The following is a 20,128-nucleotide window of genomic DNA, read 5'->3' on the forward strand; positions in this document are numbered from 1 at the left end:
TAATCAATACCCAAATTAATTTTATTGACTTGTAAGGAATTTATCACAGGCGATATCTGAATAAAGATATGATTGAAATGCTTATACTTTCGTGTTTTGTAGTTTTAATTTTTTGAGTAATTAATAACTGTATAATTTTCTAGATTAATTACGAGAATTTTTTTCATTCACATTACGTAATTATTTCAAGTCACATTATACGTAACTATCAACAAAACTTCAAGTTAGTGTAGATGTAGTTGAAATAAAGTTATATCAAAGAAACTCTTGTAAAACATGCCTTCATTATAAACAGGTCGTCATAGAAGCTACGAATATTGTCGAACGGAAATCGGAAAATTCATGACCCGTTCTCTTTAGAGTACTGACAGACGTTACGTAGTTACGGTAGTCACCTGTCGTTTTCGGCAATGACGTTACAATATCGGCTAACTTCGGCTTGTTTGACTCAATGGGACCCACCAAGCGATGTGCAATATTTATGTTAAAATATATATATTTCACACAACCATTAATGTTAACAAAATCACTAACCTTGTAAACAATGCCGATCAGTGTCCATAGACCTATATGATTGATACAGTATAAAAAGCTCAAAATACCTTGAAATATTTCATTAATATCAAGGCATGACATAGACATTTCACATATTAAAAAATGGTGAGGATCGATAGCTGTATATCAAAGTGGTTATCTAAAACAGAAGTTGTATTATCGTAATGAAAGAGGAAATATTTCTCTACATGAAAGATCCTACATGAGTGACATATAACGTTTTATGAAATTAGTCAAGAAGTTTTAATGTTTGCTTGCCTACAAATTCAGTGAAATCTTGGAATCCTGACGTCACTTTATTGTATCTGAAAGATTTTTCCTACAGCAAGAAACAGGATGATCAGGGAACAATCATGAATTTTGAATCACAACTAAATGTTTAGAATAGGGAAGCGCCGGGCCCTCCGCCACCGTCATACATCCAGTTTCCACACAGTGGCTTGTTTTTCAAACATCGATCGGAGCACAACAATATGCAGGATATGACGTCACTCAAATATTAATGACGTTAACAATCTGTGATGTGATATTAAGAAAAAAGTGGTTCGCGTCAAAGTTGAAAATCTCGACCAATCAAAAGACTGGAACGTCATAATCCTTTAGTACAATATCAATATATTTCTCCAACATCCAGCACATTTATGAAATGCCCTGAGAGTGGAATAACACGATGTAATGATGCAGAAATGTAAACATCAGTTTTAATATCACAAAATGAAAACAATGCAAAAAAACAAAGCAATTAATAAAGCGACCGTCACCCTTAAAATAATTTGTGGTGAAATTTCTATGTTTATAAACAGCAGGTATAATGTTTATCCTTTGAACGAATTGAAACAAACGATGAAGAGTTAGTTTGAAATATTTCCTACAGGATTTTGTTGTTTTAATATTCCATAATAAAGGCACCGTATTATAGTATCTACAATGGGCTATTATTGTTACATTAGATAATTGTATGTACAAAGGGAGATCACTCGTCTTGTCAAAAACGAGTGTACGAGGAGAAAAATACGAAGTATATTGGCTTCCTGCAATTTATGAACAACTTTATCAGTCATCAATAAGTATGGACAAAAAGCAAATATATATATTTGCAGATGTAGATTATCGTTACATATATGCTGAATTCTATATTTTCAGTATTTAAGTGATCGCTATTTAGAAATTACTTACAGTGTGGAATGAGCTGGCCATCCACTATACTTATCGATTTAAAATATTCGAAGGTTTGTTTTCATTTCATTTCAACATATTTTATTGATAACAAAGGGATCAGACAACAGTTAAGCCTATATAAGTTTTCTCCCGTAGCCTATATAAGTCTTCTCCCGTAGTTTGTTTATTTGAATATTAATCGTTTACAAACAGGATTGTAATAAAATCAATCGGATAGGTAAAATGTGCTTTATTTATTTCATAAAGAAACATCTTCATCACAGGATGTGTCTTCTACTGATGAGATCCCTTTCAGTTATAATCATGATTTTATTTCAGAGAACTCGATGCGACTTTCAATACAAAATCATATCACCAAACTCTTTCAAGTTTACTATTACTTTTCATACAAGTGTAATACAAAAGTTTCAGTTATCTTAGTTTGATACAGTGTATGAGATGATTATCTTACTTAGTTTGATACAGTGTATGAGATGATTATCTTAGTCAATTCAGTTTACAAAAAAATGTTGAAATATTGTGTTGCCTTTCTAAGAAAAGTAATGATAAAAATAAATGAAGAGTATGGTAGCGATTATTTATTACATTCATAATATATTGTTTAATCATTAGGCCAAACAAATATGTCTCCTTAGGGTTACATTGCCGAAAAAGTAGGGTCGGTCGGGAGGATTTTTTTCTTTTCTTTTTCTTTTTTTTTTCTTCTTTTTTTAGTGTCTTTCACTCTAAAATGATGGCCGGAACCGGAGTCTGAGATCGAAATCCCGACTTTTTTTCGCAGAAAGTGTGGGGGGGGGGGGGGATTAAGGTCAGGAGTAAAAAATTAGGGTCGGTCGGGTAACCCTAAACAGACGTATTTTGTTGGCCTTATAGCCAGTTGTAAATCATATCTGATATCAGGAAGACACTCAATATGTTGAGTAAACCTTTGTTAAATGGAAAACGGTTTTTAACAAAAATGTCCACCAAGTACAGAAGTTCGCGTTAACACCCAGGTGCATATTGTGTATAAAGGTATATGTATATAAAAAATTACATGTTTAACATCTTAAGATTTACATTTCTTCTAATTTTCCAGTTGAAATATGAGTTGTATTGAACGAGGTTTACCGAACGGGTATTGACGAAGCTTGTAGACACGTTACCGGAATTGACCGAGTATTATCGATTGTCAAACAGGAACCACCAAGGCGGACACACTGTCATAATACTAGGTATGGAGGTTTTATTTTGTCGGTGTTGTCGGTATGTAATGCTATATACTCTGTGTACGACAGATTCGAAACATTGATAGGATGTGGAGTGTGAATTAATAATAGTAACAGACATATTTAAAGAATTATGTCCAACCTTTAGTGTAAAGAGGAAGGCGTGGTTATGTTGACTATACGTAAATCGAAAGTGAAAGTAATTTAACACTACCAAGAAGGCCTACCATACGAGGTTATTTACTAGAACGGGTATTTCAGTATAATTTACACGAATGCTTACAATACAAATTATCATAAACTAGCAAAAATAAGCGACATGATAAGATGTCCAGCGTTTCTGTTATTTGTTCACGTGATAACATTTGTAAATGATTCCAAGGTTCGTTCAGCCCATGCCTGGTCACTTTAACTTAATGGATCAATATATGTCTGAACATGCTTACAATATACATTTAAAGCTGTACTTTTTATCTTTATAGTGTTCTACTTTATACATATATTGATACCACCATTCAATAAATAAATGTCCCAACTTTCTTTTTTTTCAGAATCTATAGTTGTAGACTTATGCTTACCCGAATATACCGATGATTGCCGAATATCACTCAAAGGTCGCCGATCTAGACAGACTCGCTATAATCAACTGACATGAAGTTTAAGTTTTGATAATATTGACGGTAAGTTACGTTATATTTTATGATAGATATAGTCAAATTTATTTTTACGTAAACTCGATACAGAATTTGTGTTAAATACAAAAACGTACATTTAAATGTATATCCTGTAATAGGTCGGTTATTGTGGTGATATTGTTGCTGTGTTAGATATATGCAAACCGAAAGTAGATGTAATACACAGCACTTATATGTATCGGGTAGATACATAGGCCTAAAATTACAAGGCACACCGTTCTATATTCTGACATACGTTTATATTTTTGCCAATACTGACGGTGAGAGTTTATATTATCGGGTAGGCCTACCTACAATCACTATGTTATTGGTTGATTGGTTGGATGTTCAATGCTTGTATTTTATATTTTGCGTAAGCATGAAATAATTGATCATTCTACATTTATATGTACATGATAAACTGTTCAATATGGTAATTATTAAACTGTATGCATCAATTGAACACGTTTATACTAGTTTACTCAATGGCATGTTGATAAAAAGCCTACGATAATGTATGTTATATGATTATTGTTCCATTTGTTCCGGACTGACACTATTATAACCTTAGCAAAAAAGGGAGAATTTATGAGCTCATAATTCTTCCATAACTCCCGTTGGTGTAGTGATATGAAGAACATGTTTCGTGACGTCGTTCTGGCCTTCGTCATGACGTAATGACGCAATGCTATATTTATTCGCAAAAATACTTACAAATTGATTAAAAAGTTGGAAATGTACCGATGATTTGATGTTTAAATCTAAGAACTTATTTTTAACCCGAATGTCATTGGGGCTGCTTATAATGTCATAAATAGGGGCTCCAGTGACGGGGACAGCGGGGAATTTGATTTGGCAATAGCGATAACAGTGTACAATACAGAGTTGGATTAAAAGAGATAACAGAAAACGGAAATATAAGCATTAAACTGCCTTCTTGAGGGATTTATGGTTCTATAATTAATTTTTATTTGTTTTCATGCTAAATCCAACTCTCTGATTGGCAGATTCTATTTCTTCATATAATATGAAAACCGAATCCAAGAATGGCGCGAAAATCCGATGTAATCATGACGTCACAATAGAGACGTCGACGTTGCGTATTGATTTGAAAAAACATATTCCATTGGAAAATTAATGGAATTGTACGTTTAAACGTATTTTATGTTATCAAGTAGTCTGAAAAAATAATTATAGGCATTGATGTAACTATTTTTAACTTCTTCGGGTTATGAAATAAATTTTGTTTGCAAACTTTTATGAGAATCCGCTACGCATAAAAATCATTTATTCCTTTTAGGATACCTGATCAGGGACTGATAACGTCATGGCAGAAGGTGGCCCCAATCAGGAATCGGTCCCGAAAGACGGTACCCAGACGGACTCACACCTCCTGGAGTGTCCGATCTGTCTGGAACAGCTTCATCAGCCAAAATGTCTACCATGTCACCATTCTCTTTGTCAGGAATGTCTGAATACTTACATCATCAGTGAGGTGTCGGGGAGGAGGGACACGGCGACTACCTTTACCTGTCCGGTGTGTAGAACGCTTACTTACCCTGTTGATAAGACTGAGAATAAGGAGAAATGGGCTGGACAGTTTCCTATAGACAAAGTTGCCATGGAGCTGATCCAAATGAAGAGTAGTTCAACAGACGTTCACTACTGCATGTCTTGTGAAACTAAAGACAAAAAGGTTTCAGCTCAGTTCTGGTGTAAGACTAATAAATGTTTGCTTTGCAAGTCATGTAAACTAAATCACCATGATATCGTACACTTCAACTGTGACGCTATTGACATTAGAACGTCTACGTACTTTCTACCACGAACGGAAACAAATTCAAAAAGATGTGACAAGCACAGGAAAAAGATGGCTTACTACTGCGTTGACCACAATGTTTTCGGTTGCAGCAAATGTGTCACTGTTTGTCACAGGAAATGTGACGATGTGACAACCACTGAGGATTACTGTGAGACACTGGATAAAGACTCAAAATTAGTGGAAAGGACGACCTATATGAAAGAGGCTGCTGACTCCCTGGAATCGTTGGTAAAGAACTTCCATCAATACTTACAGAGCATCGCAGACGACAAAGAGTCGGCATTACAAAGTATCGACGATATGGAGGAACGGTTCATCCAACGAATGAGGGAAATGAAGAAGGAAATCAAAGATGATTTGATAGCTAAGTACAAGGAGGAGAGTGGAAATTTCAAGGCGGCAAGTCAAAAGTGTGAACGGCTGAAGGTCGCTATGCAGAACACAATGGAATCGACCGTGACAGCCCAGCAGCAAAACAACCACATTGGTACGATTATATTGTACCAGAGAGGACAAACAGAGCTGGATGCTTGGAAAGATTTAGTAAAAGAGATGAGGATGACGAACTCTGCTGTCAGTCTTAAACACGAAGCAGAATTTGATGGGACAATCCTGAACTTTGGTAAAATTGTCGTCCAGAAGCAACAGAGACAACTCACAGATGTTCCAGGCCTAACCAAACCTTTATCCGAATGTGAACTAAAGGAGGTAAGAAAAGTGAACATAAAAATGGAATCAGATCGGTCCGATTGTGCAGCTTGTGGAGTTGTTATCACTTCTGACGGTTTGGTTGTTGTAGGAGATTATAGCAATCGGAAGTTGAAATTAATCAACACTGACGGAGATGTTGTGTATGAGTTAAAGGTGATTGGACGGCCTTCGGATTTGTGTTTGGTAGACAACACACGACAGTTGCAGCTGCAATAGGTAATAGTATACATGTGGTGACAGTTACACCCGATAAACTTACATTATCGAATGTAATAAACATTGGGAAACAATGTCACGGTATAACGTACAGAAATGGAGAGTTCATCGTGAGTTCAGGTAAAGAAGTGTACCGGGTAACAAAAGACGGTGAGACACAGATACTACACAGAGGTCCTAACACTATATACGCGTTATCGCATAAACACCGTACCGGGAATCTCTTCTTCCCATACTTTACCTGCACACCGGACAGTACGGTCATCGGTAGTCTGTCCACTGACAATCTACACAAGGACGTGTTAAAGGTCGGTATAGTAAATATAAGTTACCCGTATGGAGTGGACGTGGACGGGGAGGGTAACGTCTATGTCTGTGGATATGGATCAGACAACGTGGTACAGATGTCTGGGGACGAGACAAACGTCAGGGAAGTGTTAACGACAGCGGACGGTATGCACAGTCCACGAGCTATATCTGTATGTGGTGATAAGATTGTTGTGACAAACATTTCATCCGAACATTGCAATTATATTAGCTTATTTCAGCTTATTTCATCAGTTTGATTACACAATTTTTATGATGACTTTGTTCCTTTGTAGTTACATATCAGTTTAAGGACACCTAGGAAAACTGTTCATTATTTCATCAAGTTCAACATTCTTGTTAGATCCAAAGAAATGATTTATTCAATAAATCATGTAAATACCAATATATTTCCTTTTCGCAGAAGGGCTCTCACACCATGTTCCATATTTAATTATTCTTATATAAACAGTACATCACTCTCACTTTATTATAGATATATTTAACAATGCCTTGAAAACACCTACTTCATCATGTTATTATTCTGTACTTTTGCTGAAGGTTTGCACTTTCCTTACAGAGAACTTATTTACTTTGATGTCACTGATATAGCTCACCAGTACATTTACTTACTGAAAAACCTTCTTTCATTCGCGTGCGATTTACTTTACTTTGCGGATTTCGCGATCTGAGGGTTAGGGTTTAAGCCTACATTATCTATATTAATAGGAATTATCATTGAATTGTTAAATCAGCGAATAATTATCTTCGCAAACTTGTTTTGGAATGGAAATCGCGAAATTTGATATCCGCGAAAGAAAGTTGGTTTGCAGTATAACTGACGATTTATATAGTATTAGGCCAATGTTTAACTGTTATATCACATTAGTTTAATTCTAATTTATGATGCTACTTTATTATAAACGTAAAATGTGGGCATGTAGTGTTAGAACATAGTGCTATAATATTGAAGATGTCCGGTCCTTCCTGTAACATTATACCTTGTTCCGGGCGATGGGGGAAATTTAGGGATGTCATTGTCATTTTATTTGTCATTTAAGTCACCTGCTTAAAATTTGTCTATGATTTGCGTCAGATGTTTTATTCCATTATTAGTGTTTACTTTTTTATCGGTTTCATATTACGCAATAATTTTTTTAATCAATTTTGTACAATATATCGAGACATTTCAGAATAAATGAATGCTGAGTCTTTTTACCTCCAAAGGGAATTAACTCCTTTTTGCCGGCAAAGAACATTTGGTGATAGAATGAATCATACATAGGTTTGATTTAAAAATATTTTATTTGTATCAAATATACATTGGGATCGGGCACAAGTTGTCCAAATTATTTAAAGCCATACATAGGATTAGATGTGTACGATAGTTAAGAATAATTCGGTGGCATGAAACTTGTGTATGTTTCTTTTATTATTAGAAATATCTTCATAGAAACATGTGTTGTTTTACAGATAAAAAAAAATCATTGAATCTTATTAACCTGTCTATAACAACGGTCGATCAATATCCAAATTATTTTATTGACTTGTAAGGAATTTGTCATATGTAACATATGAATGAAAATATGATTTGAATATTTTCGTGTATTGTAGGTTTTTTTGAGTAATTAACAAATTTTTAATTTTCTTGAGTGATAACGATAAATCATTTTCATTCACATTACGTAAATACATAACCAATGTTTCACCAACAAAGAATCGATAGACTAATTAAAAGATTAAGCATATCGTTGTGATGTATAAATACGATGAATGCGACGTGAATCACTACGCTATAAAGAATTGAAGCAAACAGACACATTATCACACTTGTCATCTTCATTACATAAGTGGATGTCAAATATAACGGAGAAACAAATACATCTGGTATATACTACGGTCAGAGGTCAGATAGAATTGCAGTAAACACCATTATATGTATTTAGAGTAATTTTGTTTATATTTCACACGAAAATTAGTTTTAACAAGAACACACACATAAAACAACTATTGATGTCTCAATATCCTCAAACCCCAGATAGGATTGATGCTGATAGCATTTAGGAACTCAAAAACATTTTTAAAGCTTGATATAAACATCTCATAAAAATGGTGAGGGTGGATTGCTGAATACCAAATGGAAATCGCTATAGGTTATATTACACTAGTGACATATTTAAAAATACAACTACTTGACATGTGCAAAGGCACTGAACATCAGACAGATTATGAAGTGGGGGAGGAGAAATAGGTTCCCATGTACCCCTCTGGCAGTTTTTCAAAAATGTGTTTATTTGTCTCTGAATGTTGTCTGGTTCTCTATCTATGCGCATATATGCGAATGTGTCATTTTGGCCAGTTTTTGATAATTTTTTAGGGGGGGGGGGGGTTATTCCCTCTCTTTTCCCGACCTCATTGATGCGATCTGTCTTTTTATAGTACACATATGTTTACACAAGGGTTGGTTCAATTCGAAATGACTGTTACAAGGTGATTTGTCCATCTTTTTTTTTTACTTGTGATAAAAATTATGACATTTATTGATTTTTTACGGAAAAAAGCAGAAAATTTCATTGTTTCCCCGTCATTTCACAAAAATAAGAAGACGTAACGTCATTATTAGTATTCAGCATGTTTCAATCATATCAAAAAATGTGTTTATTTGTCTCTGAATGTTGTCTGGTTCACTATCTATGCGCATATATGCGAATGTGTCATTTTGGCCAGTTTTTGATAATTTTTTAGGGGGGGGGGGTTATTCCCTCTCTTTTCCCGACCTCATTGATGCGATCTGTCTTTTTATAGTACACATATGTTTACACAAGGGTTGGTTCAATTCGAAATGACTGTTACAAGGTGATTTGTCCATCAATTTTTTTACGTGTGATAAAAACTATGAAATCGATTTTTTACGGAAAAAAAGCAGAAAATTTCATTGTTTCCCCGTCATTTCACAAAAATAAGAAGACGTAACGTCATTATTAGTATTCAGCATGTTTCAATCATATCAAAAAATGTGTTTATTTGTCTCTGAATGTTGTCTGGTTCTTTATCTATGCGCATATATGCGAATGTGTCATTTTGGCCATTTTTGATACCTGAAATCCAAGATGGCCGCCATATGACCCCCATGGGACATTAGTTGTCAATGGCAACAAGCATAAAATGAAACTAGATATCACAACGGTCCTAAAAAACCATGTTTCGAAAAACTGCCAGAGGGGTACATGGGAACCTACTTCTCCTCCACCACTAATGCGATAAATAGGTTTTGTTGGGTATGGAATTTATTTTACACGAACGAGTTATTTTCTAAAATTACCAAAATACACGAGCTTTGTAGCTTTGAGAAAGGATTATCAAGTGTAAAATAAATTCCAAATCTACCAACCCCGAGTTGTGTGACTTATTTCTAAGTGGTTATTTAAAATGAAGTTGTGTCATGACATAATAAACAACAGTTCAAATACTCGTTTCATAAAATGTCATATGCAATGAAAACAAAGTCAAAATACTTTTGAACACATAACTATAACAACATACATTTCGAAGGATTTCAACGCCGAATTGTGATGCGAAAATCAGAGGAGACAGCCATTTAGCCCAACCATATTGGATTCCTGACGTCACGTCATTATTCCTGACGTCACTTTATTGTTTCTGTTATGACCTCTCCATGTATTTCCTGCCGGACACAGTCAATGGAAACTGAACTGAACATCAGGCGGATTATGCGATAAATAGGTTTTACAACGAGTTGTTGTTGGGTATTGAATTTATTTTACACGAACGAGTTATTTTCTAAAATTACCAAAATACACGAGCTTTAGCGAGTGTCTTTTGTAGCTTTAATATGTTTTTTACAAGTGTAAAATAAACTCCAAATCTAACAACCCCGAGTGTGACTTGTTTCTGCCATAATTAAATCATCTACAACCTGCTCAGAATCCCCCCCCCCCCAAAAAAAAATATATGAATTGCGGTTAAACTTATAATTGTCTATTGATTATACAGAGTGGGTGTTATTTTGTTCTCTGATCAGAACTTAAATCATGAGTCGACTGCGGTGCGTTTTAAATATTTCCTACATTTTTTTCTGTCTGAATATCCGATGATGAAAGCACCGTATTTATAATAGTATTTATAATGTGGAATTATTTACAGTGGAAAATACGTTCGAAGGGAGGTCACTCGTCTTGATATAAACAAGTAAACGAGGTGAATAAAATGAAGTATTGGCTTCCTGCAATTTATTTAACAACATTATCAGTCATCAATTAGTATGGACAAAAATACAAATAAATATTGCATATGTAGATAATCCATGGATAAATGCTGAATTCTTATATTTTTTGTGTGTTTCCGAGAGTTCGTTGTTATATGTAATTACTAACAGTACATATGGCATGTGTTGGCCCCAAGAATTTCAATTATCAAAATTTTCAAATGTTTGTTAATTGAATATTAACAGGAAATCGTTTACATACAGAATTGTAAGACATTCAATCTGATAGCTGATAATTTGCTTAATCCATTTTATAAAGAAACATGAAAACATGAAACAATGCAGGATGTTTCTTCTACCGGTGAAGACCCACTACAGTTATAATCACTGTGTTATTTAGATAACTCGTTGCAACCGTCCATACAAAATCTTATCACCGAACTCGTCCAAGTTTACCATTACTTTTCACACAAGTGTAACATACAAGAGTTTTCTTCCAGTTTTTTTTTTTAAGTTTGATACAGTTTATAATATGATTACATTTGTGTCATTTCAAATTACAAAATAACGCAAAGTTATACAGACATATTCAATGCAGAATATCTCCGTATCTAATTGCGTTCATATTACCTTTAACGCAGTCAAAACAATGTTCCATCTATATATTTACATACTTTCTCTACTTTTGCATGTTCATCATATTTAAAACTGTATTGGTTGCTAAGTAGGGTATTTTCGGTAGAAAAGTAACTAAAAATATAGTTCTTATTGTGAAACGCAATTTACACTTTTGGATTGAAAGACAAAAAAAAGTAAAAACTCTCCGATGATTCACTTTTTTTAATTCATTATGCGGCACCTATGTCTCTTTCGATTGATTACGCAAAATAGTAAAGGCGGATTGACAACCACTGCAGTAGTGTTGCGGCTCGAAGCGGGAGGCGAGCCACCATATTTGATTGAGACTGTATATGTGCTGGCAAAATCGTGTGAGTGAAATTGAAAATACACCAGTTAAAACAGTGTTGATTAACATCCCGGAGCTGCATAATGTAATGTGGTTGATGCTATTGTCTGTTGTCAATAAGTGTCCGAGTTTACAAGTTCCAATTCATTGGATGGAGAAGCACGTGTGTTGTTACTGTCAGTAGGCAAATCTGGATACGGAAATGTTTATTACCGGACGATAGCGCTGACAAAGTGCCATAAAATGACTTTTTTCCGAGTCAGTACACGAGCTGCTGTACGAACGAAGGGCTTCTCCGACCTAGGACCTGAAGTAAACATGATATGCCTTGCATCATCATGCTGTGATAACAGTAGCGCGGTAAACATCTGAACACCCGCAGCCTTGCAGATATCTGGCAAGACATTACAAAATGTGCGTGGGAACAGCGGATTGTTGACATACCAAACTTTATCATGTAATTTTGTTCGTTTTACTTACTGATTGAACAACAGTGTTTCAGACGGGTGATTTTGTTTTGTTTTTTGTTTTTGTTAGAGCAATTTCAACATTTAATGAGATACAGAAATCCACATCAGTTTCCTGTTGTCTTCAAATTTGGAGAGACCGTCTTGATAGTTTTTTCGCCAAAGTTTGGAATGAGTCAATTACTAATTGTTTGTGAACTTCAATACCTCTTCCTCCTAACCAAGTGGATGCTATTTCGTATCAAACAGGGGATGTAAAGCGCTTCTGGTGCCCCCTGAAAGTAAGTGTTTATTTTATTCGGTTTCGTCTTAAGAATTATGCTTCTAGATGATCCGGTGGTCATTCTGTCCATCAAATCTTACCAAATTGATATCATTATGGTATCATGTATAAGATGATTAATTAATCGCATATTGATTAGTGTGTTTTTATGATAAACTTCAGTTTGTTTTGACGACAAGGACTTTCCCTTTCCTTAATTTGTTTGGCCTTCCTTGACGACAAAATCGTGTTATCCTTATTGAAAGATCTTAGGAGCAGGTAGTGCGGAAGTCACTTTCTGTACAAAATACCACTACACTAAAATCTTAAAAAAAATACAACAAAATCTCAATATATATTTAGTGAAGAAAACAGCCTTGTAACTACAGTCAACTATGTAACGGTCAAGTAGCTAGTTAATTGCTTATTTTAAAAAGTGCAATTACTGGTTGATTTATAATTAGTACGTTATTTTTAACTGTACATTACACGGAATGACATATTCACCGAACGGGGTTGTTCGATATTGTTTTCAATTTCATCATTCGAATGTTTCTTCCATTAAATTTTCTATTTTTTTTTTTTTCATTTCAATTATTTTTGTCAGTATTTTCGTTCTTATCAGTTGATAAGGGTTCTGAGTTAACGTTATATGTATAAGGCCCGGGGATGGAAACCGGAGGGATACCGGAGGCATAGCCATATCATGAATATATAGCACTACATCCATATCTGTCAGACATGAGCCCAGACAATAACACTGTGAATGAATCACCAAGCAATTCCCAATCGCTAAACACGTACGGAATATTACAGTTATTAAGCTGTCTTGATGATATATACTTTTCAGATAACGCCGACAGCGATCTTGTTTCTAGTTTCATATTGCGTGATTATGTTAATATTTTACTTGTGAACTAAGCGAAAGCCAGTGTGCAAGGTAAAATATAAACAAAGTATTATGTATAAATGTCGTGATGACGCAACGTCTCATTAAAGCTTGAAGTAAAAGTAGTCCGGACTGACATTGCGGGATTGTATTCCTACACCGTTATGTTTATGCTAATTTTATCGCACGTGCATTTTAAAAAGAATGTATAGGTACATCTAAGTACAAAAGTCTACTCAATGACATGTTGATTAAGAAACTCAGATACGTGAATTTATACGTATGATTCATTGTATCTGTATATACGTGTATGTTAGTTCCTCATCCTTACAATTCCCTGCCTAACCACCAATCCAACCCATTATTTTTAGTTTATCGGGCAGTAAATATGTCATCGACGGCTATGGACAAGGACGCGTAATAATACTGTAGTTACAAAAATTGATTTCCGGAGAATCAAATTTCACATTGAAGACATTAAAGTTGTGGCTAATTTATCTTAAAGTTAAGTCTTAACGTCAACAACTATACTATTCATAATCAGAAACTCAAATTAAGAAAAGTACTATGTCGTGGAATTTGTCGATGTTTCTTGTTACATATTTCATAAGGAATGTAGAGCAATACATTTGTAACAGTACTATCCTCACTGCAAAGCCCCTTTAAAGTCGTGGCTAATATGTCTTAAATATGAATTCATAACATCGACAACTATACTAATCATGACTAGGAACTCAAATTAAGAAAAGTACTATTAAGGTATATATGTCATATAATATATATATAATATATAAACATGTATGCGTAAATAATCATTATAGGTATAAAACGAGATTTTCTTTAAAAATATTTGTTCGATGAATGAGATCTGAAAAATATGTGCTAAATGAATGTAATTAAGAAAGAGTGAAGAAGTTTGAGGGAAAAAATCCATAACTAAATATGGATATTAGTGCGAGAGGTCTTCTGAGAAAGGAAATTTATTGTTTATTTCATGAAATATTGAATAAAATGAAAACTTCAACTACGATTAATAAATTGTTGAAATGAAACCCAAAATCAATATTACCTGGGCAGAAAGGAGTGGTATCACATTGGGCCTTTTTACGGCCACTCAGTGATAAGCAAAATATTTTGCATGAAGATTCGCTAGGGTCAGCTGAATGTCTGGGTTCATGGTAATTTCAGAGGTCAAAGGTCAAAGGGTGAAAATTAACATTTTCATTATTTATGTCGTAATTGATTAGATATTAGCATAGAGATATTTTTTGTAGATTTTGGATGTAAATATTTAGTTTGTGAAGTTCAGTTCAGAAAAATAAAAAGTAGGTCACGATGACCTAGTTAAGTATTTGTTTTATTTTAGCAATAAAAACTCTAATATTTTTTCGCTGAAAACTATGATTTTTAAACAATTTTATAGCTTGAGATTGACGTTTAATTAGTACTGCATGTGGATCTTGACATGACCTGCTTAAGATGATTACATCCTAGGGTCACATTGGCTAGGTCACGTGCATAAATTAGGTCATATTCAATTAATGGTATCATCTGTCCACGTAGCATCCGTTGTTTTCCAATGTTTAAAGCAGGTTTTTAAATTATTCAAGTTTGTTTTATGAGCTAATCTCAAGCAACAACTTCATTCAATATCTCCATTTTAATATTTAATTAATTAGGACTTAAACAATGGAAATGTGAATTTTCTCCATTTGGCTTTTAACCTTTGACCTCTGGTATTACCACCAGACCAGAAAAATCGGATGTCCTTAATTAGCATACAATATCTAGCTGATCCTAAGGTACCTTCATGAAAAATATTTTGCTTATCATTGAGTGACCTTAAAAACGGCCCAAAGTGATACTCCTCCTTCTATGTAAATTGACACTATTACAGAGGAAACAAGGTAACATAGCGTCACACATAAATGTAATTTATTTCTTTTAGGATACCTGATCAAATCAAGGACTGATAACGTCATGGCAGAAGGTGGCCCGAATCAAGAATCGGTTCCAAAAGACGGTACTCAGTCGGACTTACACCTCCTCGAGTGCCCGATCTGTCTGGAACAGCTTCATCAGCCAAGATGTCTACCATGTCACCATTCTCTTTGTCAGGAATGTCTGAGTAGTTACATCATCAGTGAAGTGTCACTAAAAAGGGATACGGCGACTACCTTTACCTGTCCGGTATGTAGAACGCTTACTTACCCTGTTGATAAGACTAAAAATAAAGAGAAATGGGCTGAGCAGTTTCCTGTGAACAAAGTTTCCACGAAGCTGATACGAATGAGTAGTGATTCAACAGACGGTCACTACTGCATGCCCTGCAAGAAAACTAAAGACAAGATGGTTCTGGCTCAGTTCTGGTGTAAGACTACCCAATGTTTGTTTTGTGAGTCTTGTAAACTAAACTACCATGACATCATACACACCAACTGTGACGCTATAGACATTGGAACTTCTACAGACTTTCTACCAAGAACGGAAACAAATTCAAAAAGGTGTGATAAGCACAAGAAGAATATTACTTACTATTGCGCTGACCACAATTCATTTGACTGCAGCAAATGTGTAACCACCAGTAACAGAAACTGTAAAGATGTGGGAATCACTGAGGATTTATGCGAGACACTGGATAAAGACTCAAATCTAGAGGAAAGGAAGATGAAAGAGGCAGCTGATTCCCTGGAATCGTTGGTAAAGGGCTTCCATAAATATTTACAGAGCATCGCAGACGACAAGGAGTCGGCATTACAAAGTATCGACGATATTGAGGAACGGTTCATCCAACGAATGAGGGAGATGAAGAAGGAAATCACAGATGATTTGATAGTTAAGTACAAAGAAGAGACTGAAAATTTGAAGACGATATGTCAAAAGTGTAAACGACTGAAGATCGCTATGCAGAACACAATGGAATCGATTGCTACAGCCCGGCAGGAGAACGACCACGTGGGCACAATTATATTGTACCAGAGAGGACAAACAGAACTGGATGCTTGGAAATATTTAGTAAAAGAGTTGAGGTTGACATGGTCTACTGTCAGTCTGAAGCACGAAGCAGAATTTGATGGAACAAATCTGAACTTTGGTAAAATTATCGTCCAGAAGCAACAGAGGCAACTTTTAGATGTTCCATGTATACCCAAGTCTTTATCAAAATGTGAACTACAGAAGGTGAGAAAAGTGAAGATTAAAACGGAATCAGATCGGTCCGATTGTATAGCTCGTGGAATTGTTATCGCTCCTGACGGTATAATTGTCGTAGGAGATTATGCAAATCAGAAGCTGAAATTAATCAACACTGACGGAAATATTGTGGATGATTTGAAGGTGAATGGAAACCCCTGGGATTTGTGTTTGGTAGACAACACTACAGTGGCAGCTTCGATAGGTAATGGTGTACATGTGATGACAGTTACACCCTCTAAACTTACATTATCGAATGTAATTAACATTGGGAAACCATGTTACGGTATAACGTACAGAAATGGAGAGTTTGTAGTGAGCACAGGTAAAAAAGTGTACCGTGTGGCAAAGGACGGTAAGACAAAGATACACAAAGGTCCTAACAATATATTCTCGTTATCTCTAAACCACCTTAATGGAACTCTCTTCTTCCCTTACTACACTGACACCCTTGGCAGTACAGCCCTCGGTAGTCTGTCCACTGACAATCTACACAAGGACGTGTTGAAGGTCGGTGTAGTAAGGGTCGCGTATGGAGTTGACGTGGACAGGGAGGGTAACGTCTATGTCTGTGGATATGGATCACACAACGTTGTACAGATGTCTGGGGACAGAAAAAACGTCAGGGAACTGTTAACGTCAGCGGACGGTATCAACAAACCAGAAGCTATATCCGTATGTGGTGATAAGGTTGTTGTGACAAACCTTTCAGACACTCTCTGCGATTATATTCACTTATATCAGTTAATTTAATCACAATTCTTGTGATGACACTTTCCCTTTATAGTTACATATCACTTACAGGGCTGGTTGGTTTAGACTTTTCTTTGAATCAAAATGTAACGTCATCAGGTTAACCTTTTTGCAATGTTCACGCAATTAAAACATTTTAATTATTTACTGAATAATTGAAAGTTAAAAAAATGACTGGTAAACAGGTACTCCGTTATTTTTTTTCTTATTCTGTAATTTTGCTGAATGTTTTAACCGTTCGGTCGTTCCTTATAGAAAACTATGAACTTATTGGCTTTAGATTTGATATTTCATTGTCAGACTAAGCCATAGTTGCTGACATGAAATGAAGATATTACTGATTTATATATCTAAGGGAAAGATCAATTTTTGGTTAGTATTAATATATGGCTCATTTGAAAATGCATTTTTTTCTTTTATAGTTAAGCGTAAGATTTAAAAAAAAAATTACATAATTGAACGCCGTAATTATTGATATACATTGTATATATATATATATATATATATATATATATGTGTGTGTGTGTGTGTGTGTGTGTGTGTGTGTGTGTGTGTGTGTGTGTGTGTGTGTGTGTGTGTGTGTGTGTGTGTGTGTGTGTGTGTGTGTGTGTGGATACACACAATTAAAAGATGCAAAAAAAAACTAAAAAAAACTTTTTGCTATAATTTTTTCATTTTTTTTTCTCGCCATTTTTTGCATTAATCTTATTGACAAATACATGGGACATAAACATTTCATTTCTATCGCACAAAAAAATAAACATAACATAGCATGCTGAGTAAGAACATGTACGTAGAAAAAATATGTTTGATATGTTTTGGTGAAGATGAATTTATAGAAAAAAATTTGTATGTACTGGTATGTGTATTTTGATTGATTTATGAACAGTTACTTATAGTAATAAAACTTTATCAATGGTTTTGCATATCTATTCCTTACTTAAAACAGATTGTGAAACTGACTCAAATCGACTGCTTATAGATATTTTATTTCAAGGGTTTTAACACTGAAAACATTTGACATTCGGATTATCACCATCAGTATATACATATATATCAGACATGTAGAGGTTACACAACGAGTGGTCATTGGATATGGAATCTATTTCATACGAGTTATTTTTTAAAAATTACAAAAAACACAAGCTTTAGCGAGTGTCTTTTGGAACTTGATGAAATAACTTACAAGTGTGAAATAAATTCCATATCCAATAACCCCGAATTGTGTGACCTGTTTCTACCACAACAAATAATCTATAAGAAGGCTAAAATAAGAAAACGTTATTTGCCGGCATATGCAAATAAGGTGTAATATTATCATAAGCAAATAGTCACTCATTAATATTCAAAATTTACAATCTGTACATTCCTTCCCACCGAACGTCGTTTTGAATCTAGATTTCTATAGGTACTTGAACAGTTAATTGTTGCCGAACTAAATGTCCACGGCAAAGTAACATTTACTTCCCGCCAAATAATCATCAAACCATTGTGACATAGTTAAAGTAAGGCTTATGTGCGTTAATTTTACCGAACCCCTCCCCCCATGGTTCTCGTATAGCAAGATTTACCACAAAACAAAAGACAATTATGAATTTTGAGTCAATAGTGTTAGCGATCCGTTATTCGATGATCGATATCGTTAACAATTTCTGACTTGACTATGTAAAAATGTAGTTCGGGTCAAAGTTAAAAATCTTAATCCATCAAAAGATCGGAAGCTGTTATTCCAATAGTGGAAATCAATATATTTATCCAACACCCAGCACATATATACAATGGCCTGATGGTGGAATAACACGACGTATTGTGGTAGAAATGCCAGTGTGTTACAGTGTTAGTGGTCTACAAATCTGATGGTAGTAAAATAAAATTAGAATTATTGCAAATCTTGAGTATTCCTTTGAAGTTCTTCAATTGTAGTAAAATTATTAGGACTACACAGTCCTGTGTATCATGCTGTGGATCCAAAATTATGTAGTCTATATACTTTGTGATTATCGGGTCCTTTATATAGGTAGAGTTCCGCATATGAAGTTACTAATTAAATGCGGTCTTGTGTGAAAGCCCGTCAATTCTTCTTTTTCTAAAATGAAAAATCATATGAATTTCACTTATATTTTCTTATTCCAAATTTTGTATTAACAAAATAAAAGTACTTTGATATTTGCATGACTTGGTATAAAACGGAATTTAAACATACCTTGTTATTTCATGGTAAATCTGAAAAATACAATAAGATTGTGTTGAGGATTAAAAGACATCAAAGTATCTTACGTGATATTTACGCAAGATATATGCGAAGTTTAATTCCTAGTCGGCACAATTTATCCAAGGGAAATCCAGATTTAGAAACCCCATGTACAAGCTCTCTAATTTTCGGCATCATTTCAACACACATAATGGTCGACATTTGGTTTTGATTTACCGGCTTAGGATTGGAGATGTTTAAAACAGTTTTAAACATGTTAAAAACAAAACAGATAGGAAACAATGTCCATATTACGAGGATGGAATAAAAGAAGAAGGAAAACGTCAAGTGGTCTTCATGCAATAAAGTTGTAATTATATACATGAATTTAATCGTGAATAAGAAATCAGAACAAAAATAGAAATAAACTCAGCAGCCGTTCATCATTTTGCATTTAAAATTCTTATGGTTTTACGCTGTTCAAGTTATCAATTAAACGGAAGACGCATGG

The 20,128-nt window shown here is 34.6% G+C and overlaps 2 protein-coding genes across 2 annotated transcripts in view; both read left to right on the top strand.

The window, feature by feature from the left end:
• LOC138321790 (probable E3 ubiquitin-protein ligase MID2) overlaps nucleotides 1–10,504 on the top strand; it is a 54,037-nt gene extending 43,533 nt beyond the window's left edge. Inside the window, 4 exon segments of the mRNA XM_069265758.1 lie at nucleotides 2,813–2,948; nucleotides 3,494–3,622; nucleotides 4,917–6,341; nucleotides 6,344–10,504. Coding sequence (XP_069121859.1) covers nucleotides 4,944–6,341; nucleotides 6,344–6,931 — 1,986 coding nt within the window. The 5' untranslated portion in view covers nucleotides 2,813–2,948; nucleotides 3,494–3,622; nucleotides 4,917–4,943 and the 3' untranslated portion in view covers nucleotides 6,932–10,504.
• A 1,190-nt stretch (nucleotides 10,505–11,694) lies between these two features.
• On the top strand, nucleotides 11,695–19,380 carry LOC138321795 (uncharacterized). The gene is made up of 2 exons (XM_069265761.1): nucleotides 11,695–12,611; nucleotides 15,430–19,380. The coding sequence occupies exon 2, from the start codon at nucleotides 15,462–15,464 to the stop codon at nucleotides 17,424–17,426; it is 1,965 nt and encodes a 654-aa protein (XP_069121862.1). The 5' UTR covers nucleotides 11,695–12,611; nucleotides 15,430–15,461; the 3' UTR covers nucleotides 17,427–19,380.
• Nucleotides 19,381–20,128: the final 748 nt, after the last annotated feature.

This window comes from Argopecten irradians, chromosome 4 (genome assembly GCF_041381155.1).
Source record: "Argopecten irradians isolate NY chromosome 4, Ai_NY, whole genome shotgun sequence".
NCBI classification, from domain to species: Eukaryota; Metazoa; Mollusca; class Bivalvia; order Pectinida; family Pectinidae; genus Argopecten; species Argopecten irradians.

Coding starts and splice junctions, on each gene's coding strand:
- LOC138321795 (XM_069265761.1), top strand. CDS start 15,462: ATGGCAGAAGGTGGCCCGAATCAAGAATCGGTTCCAAAAGACGGTACT.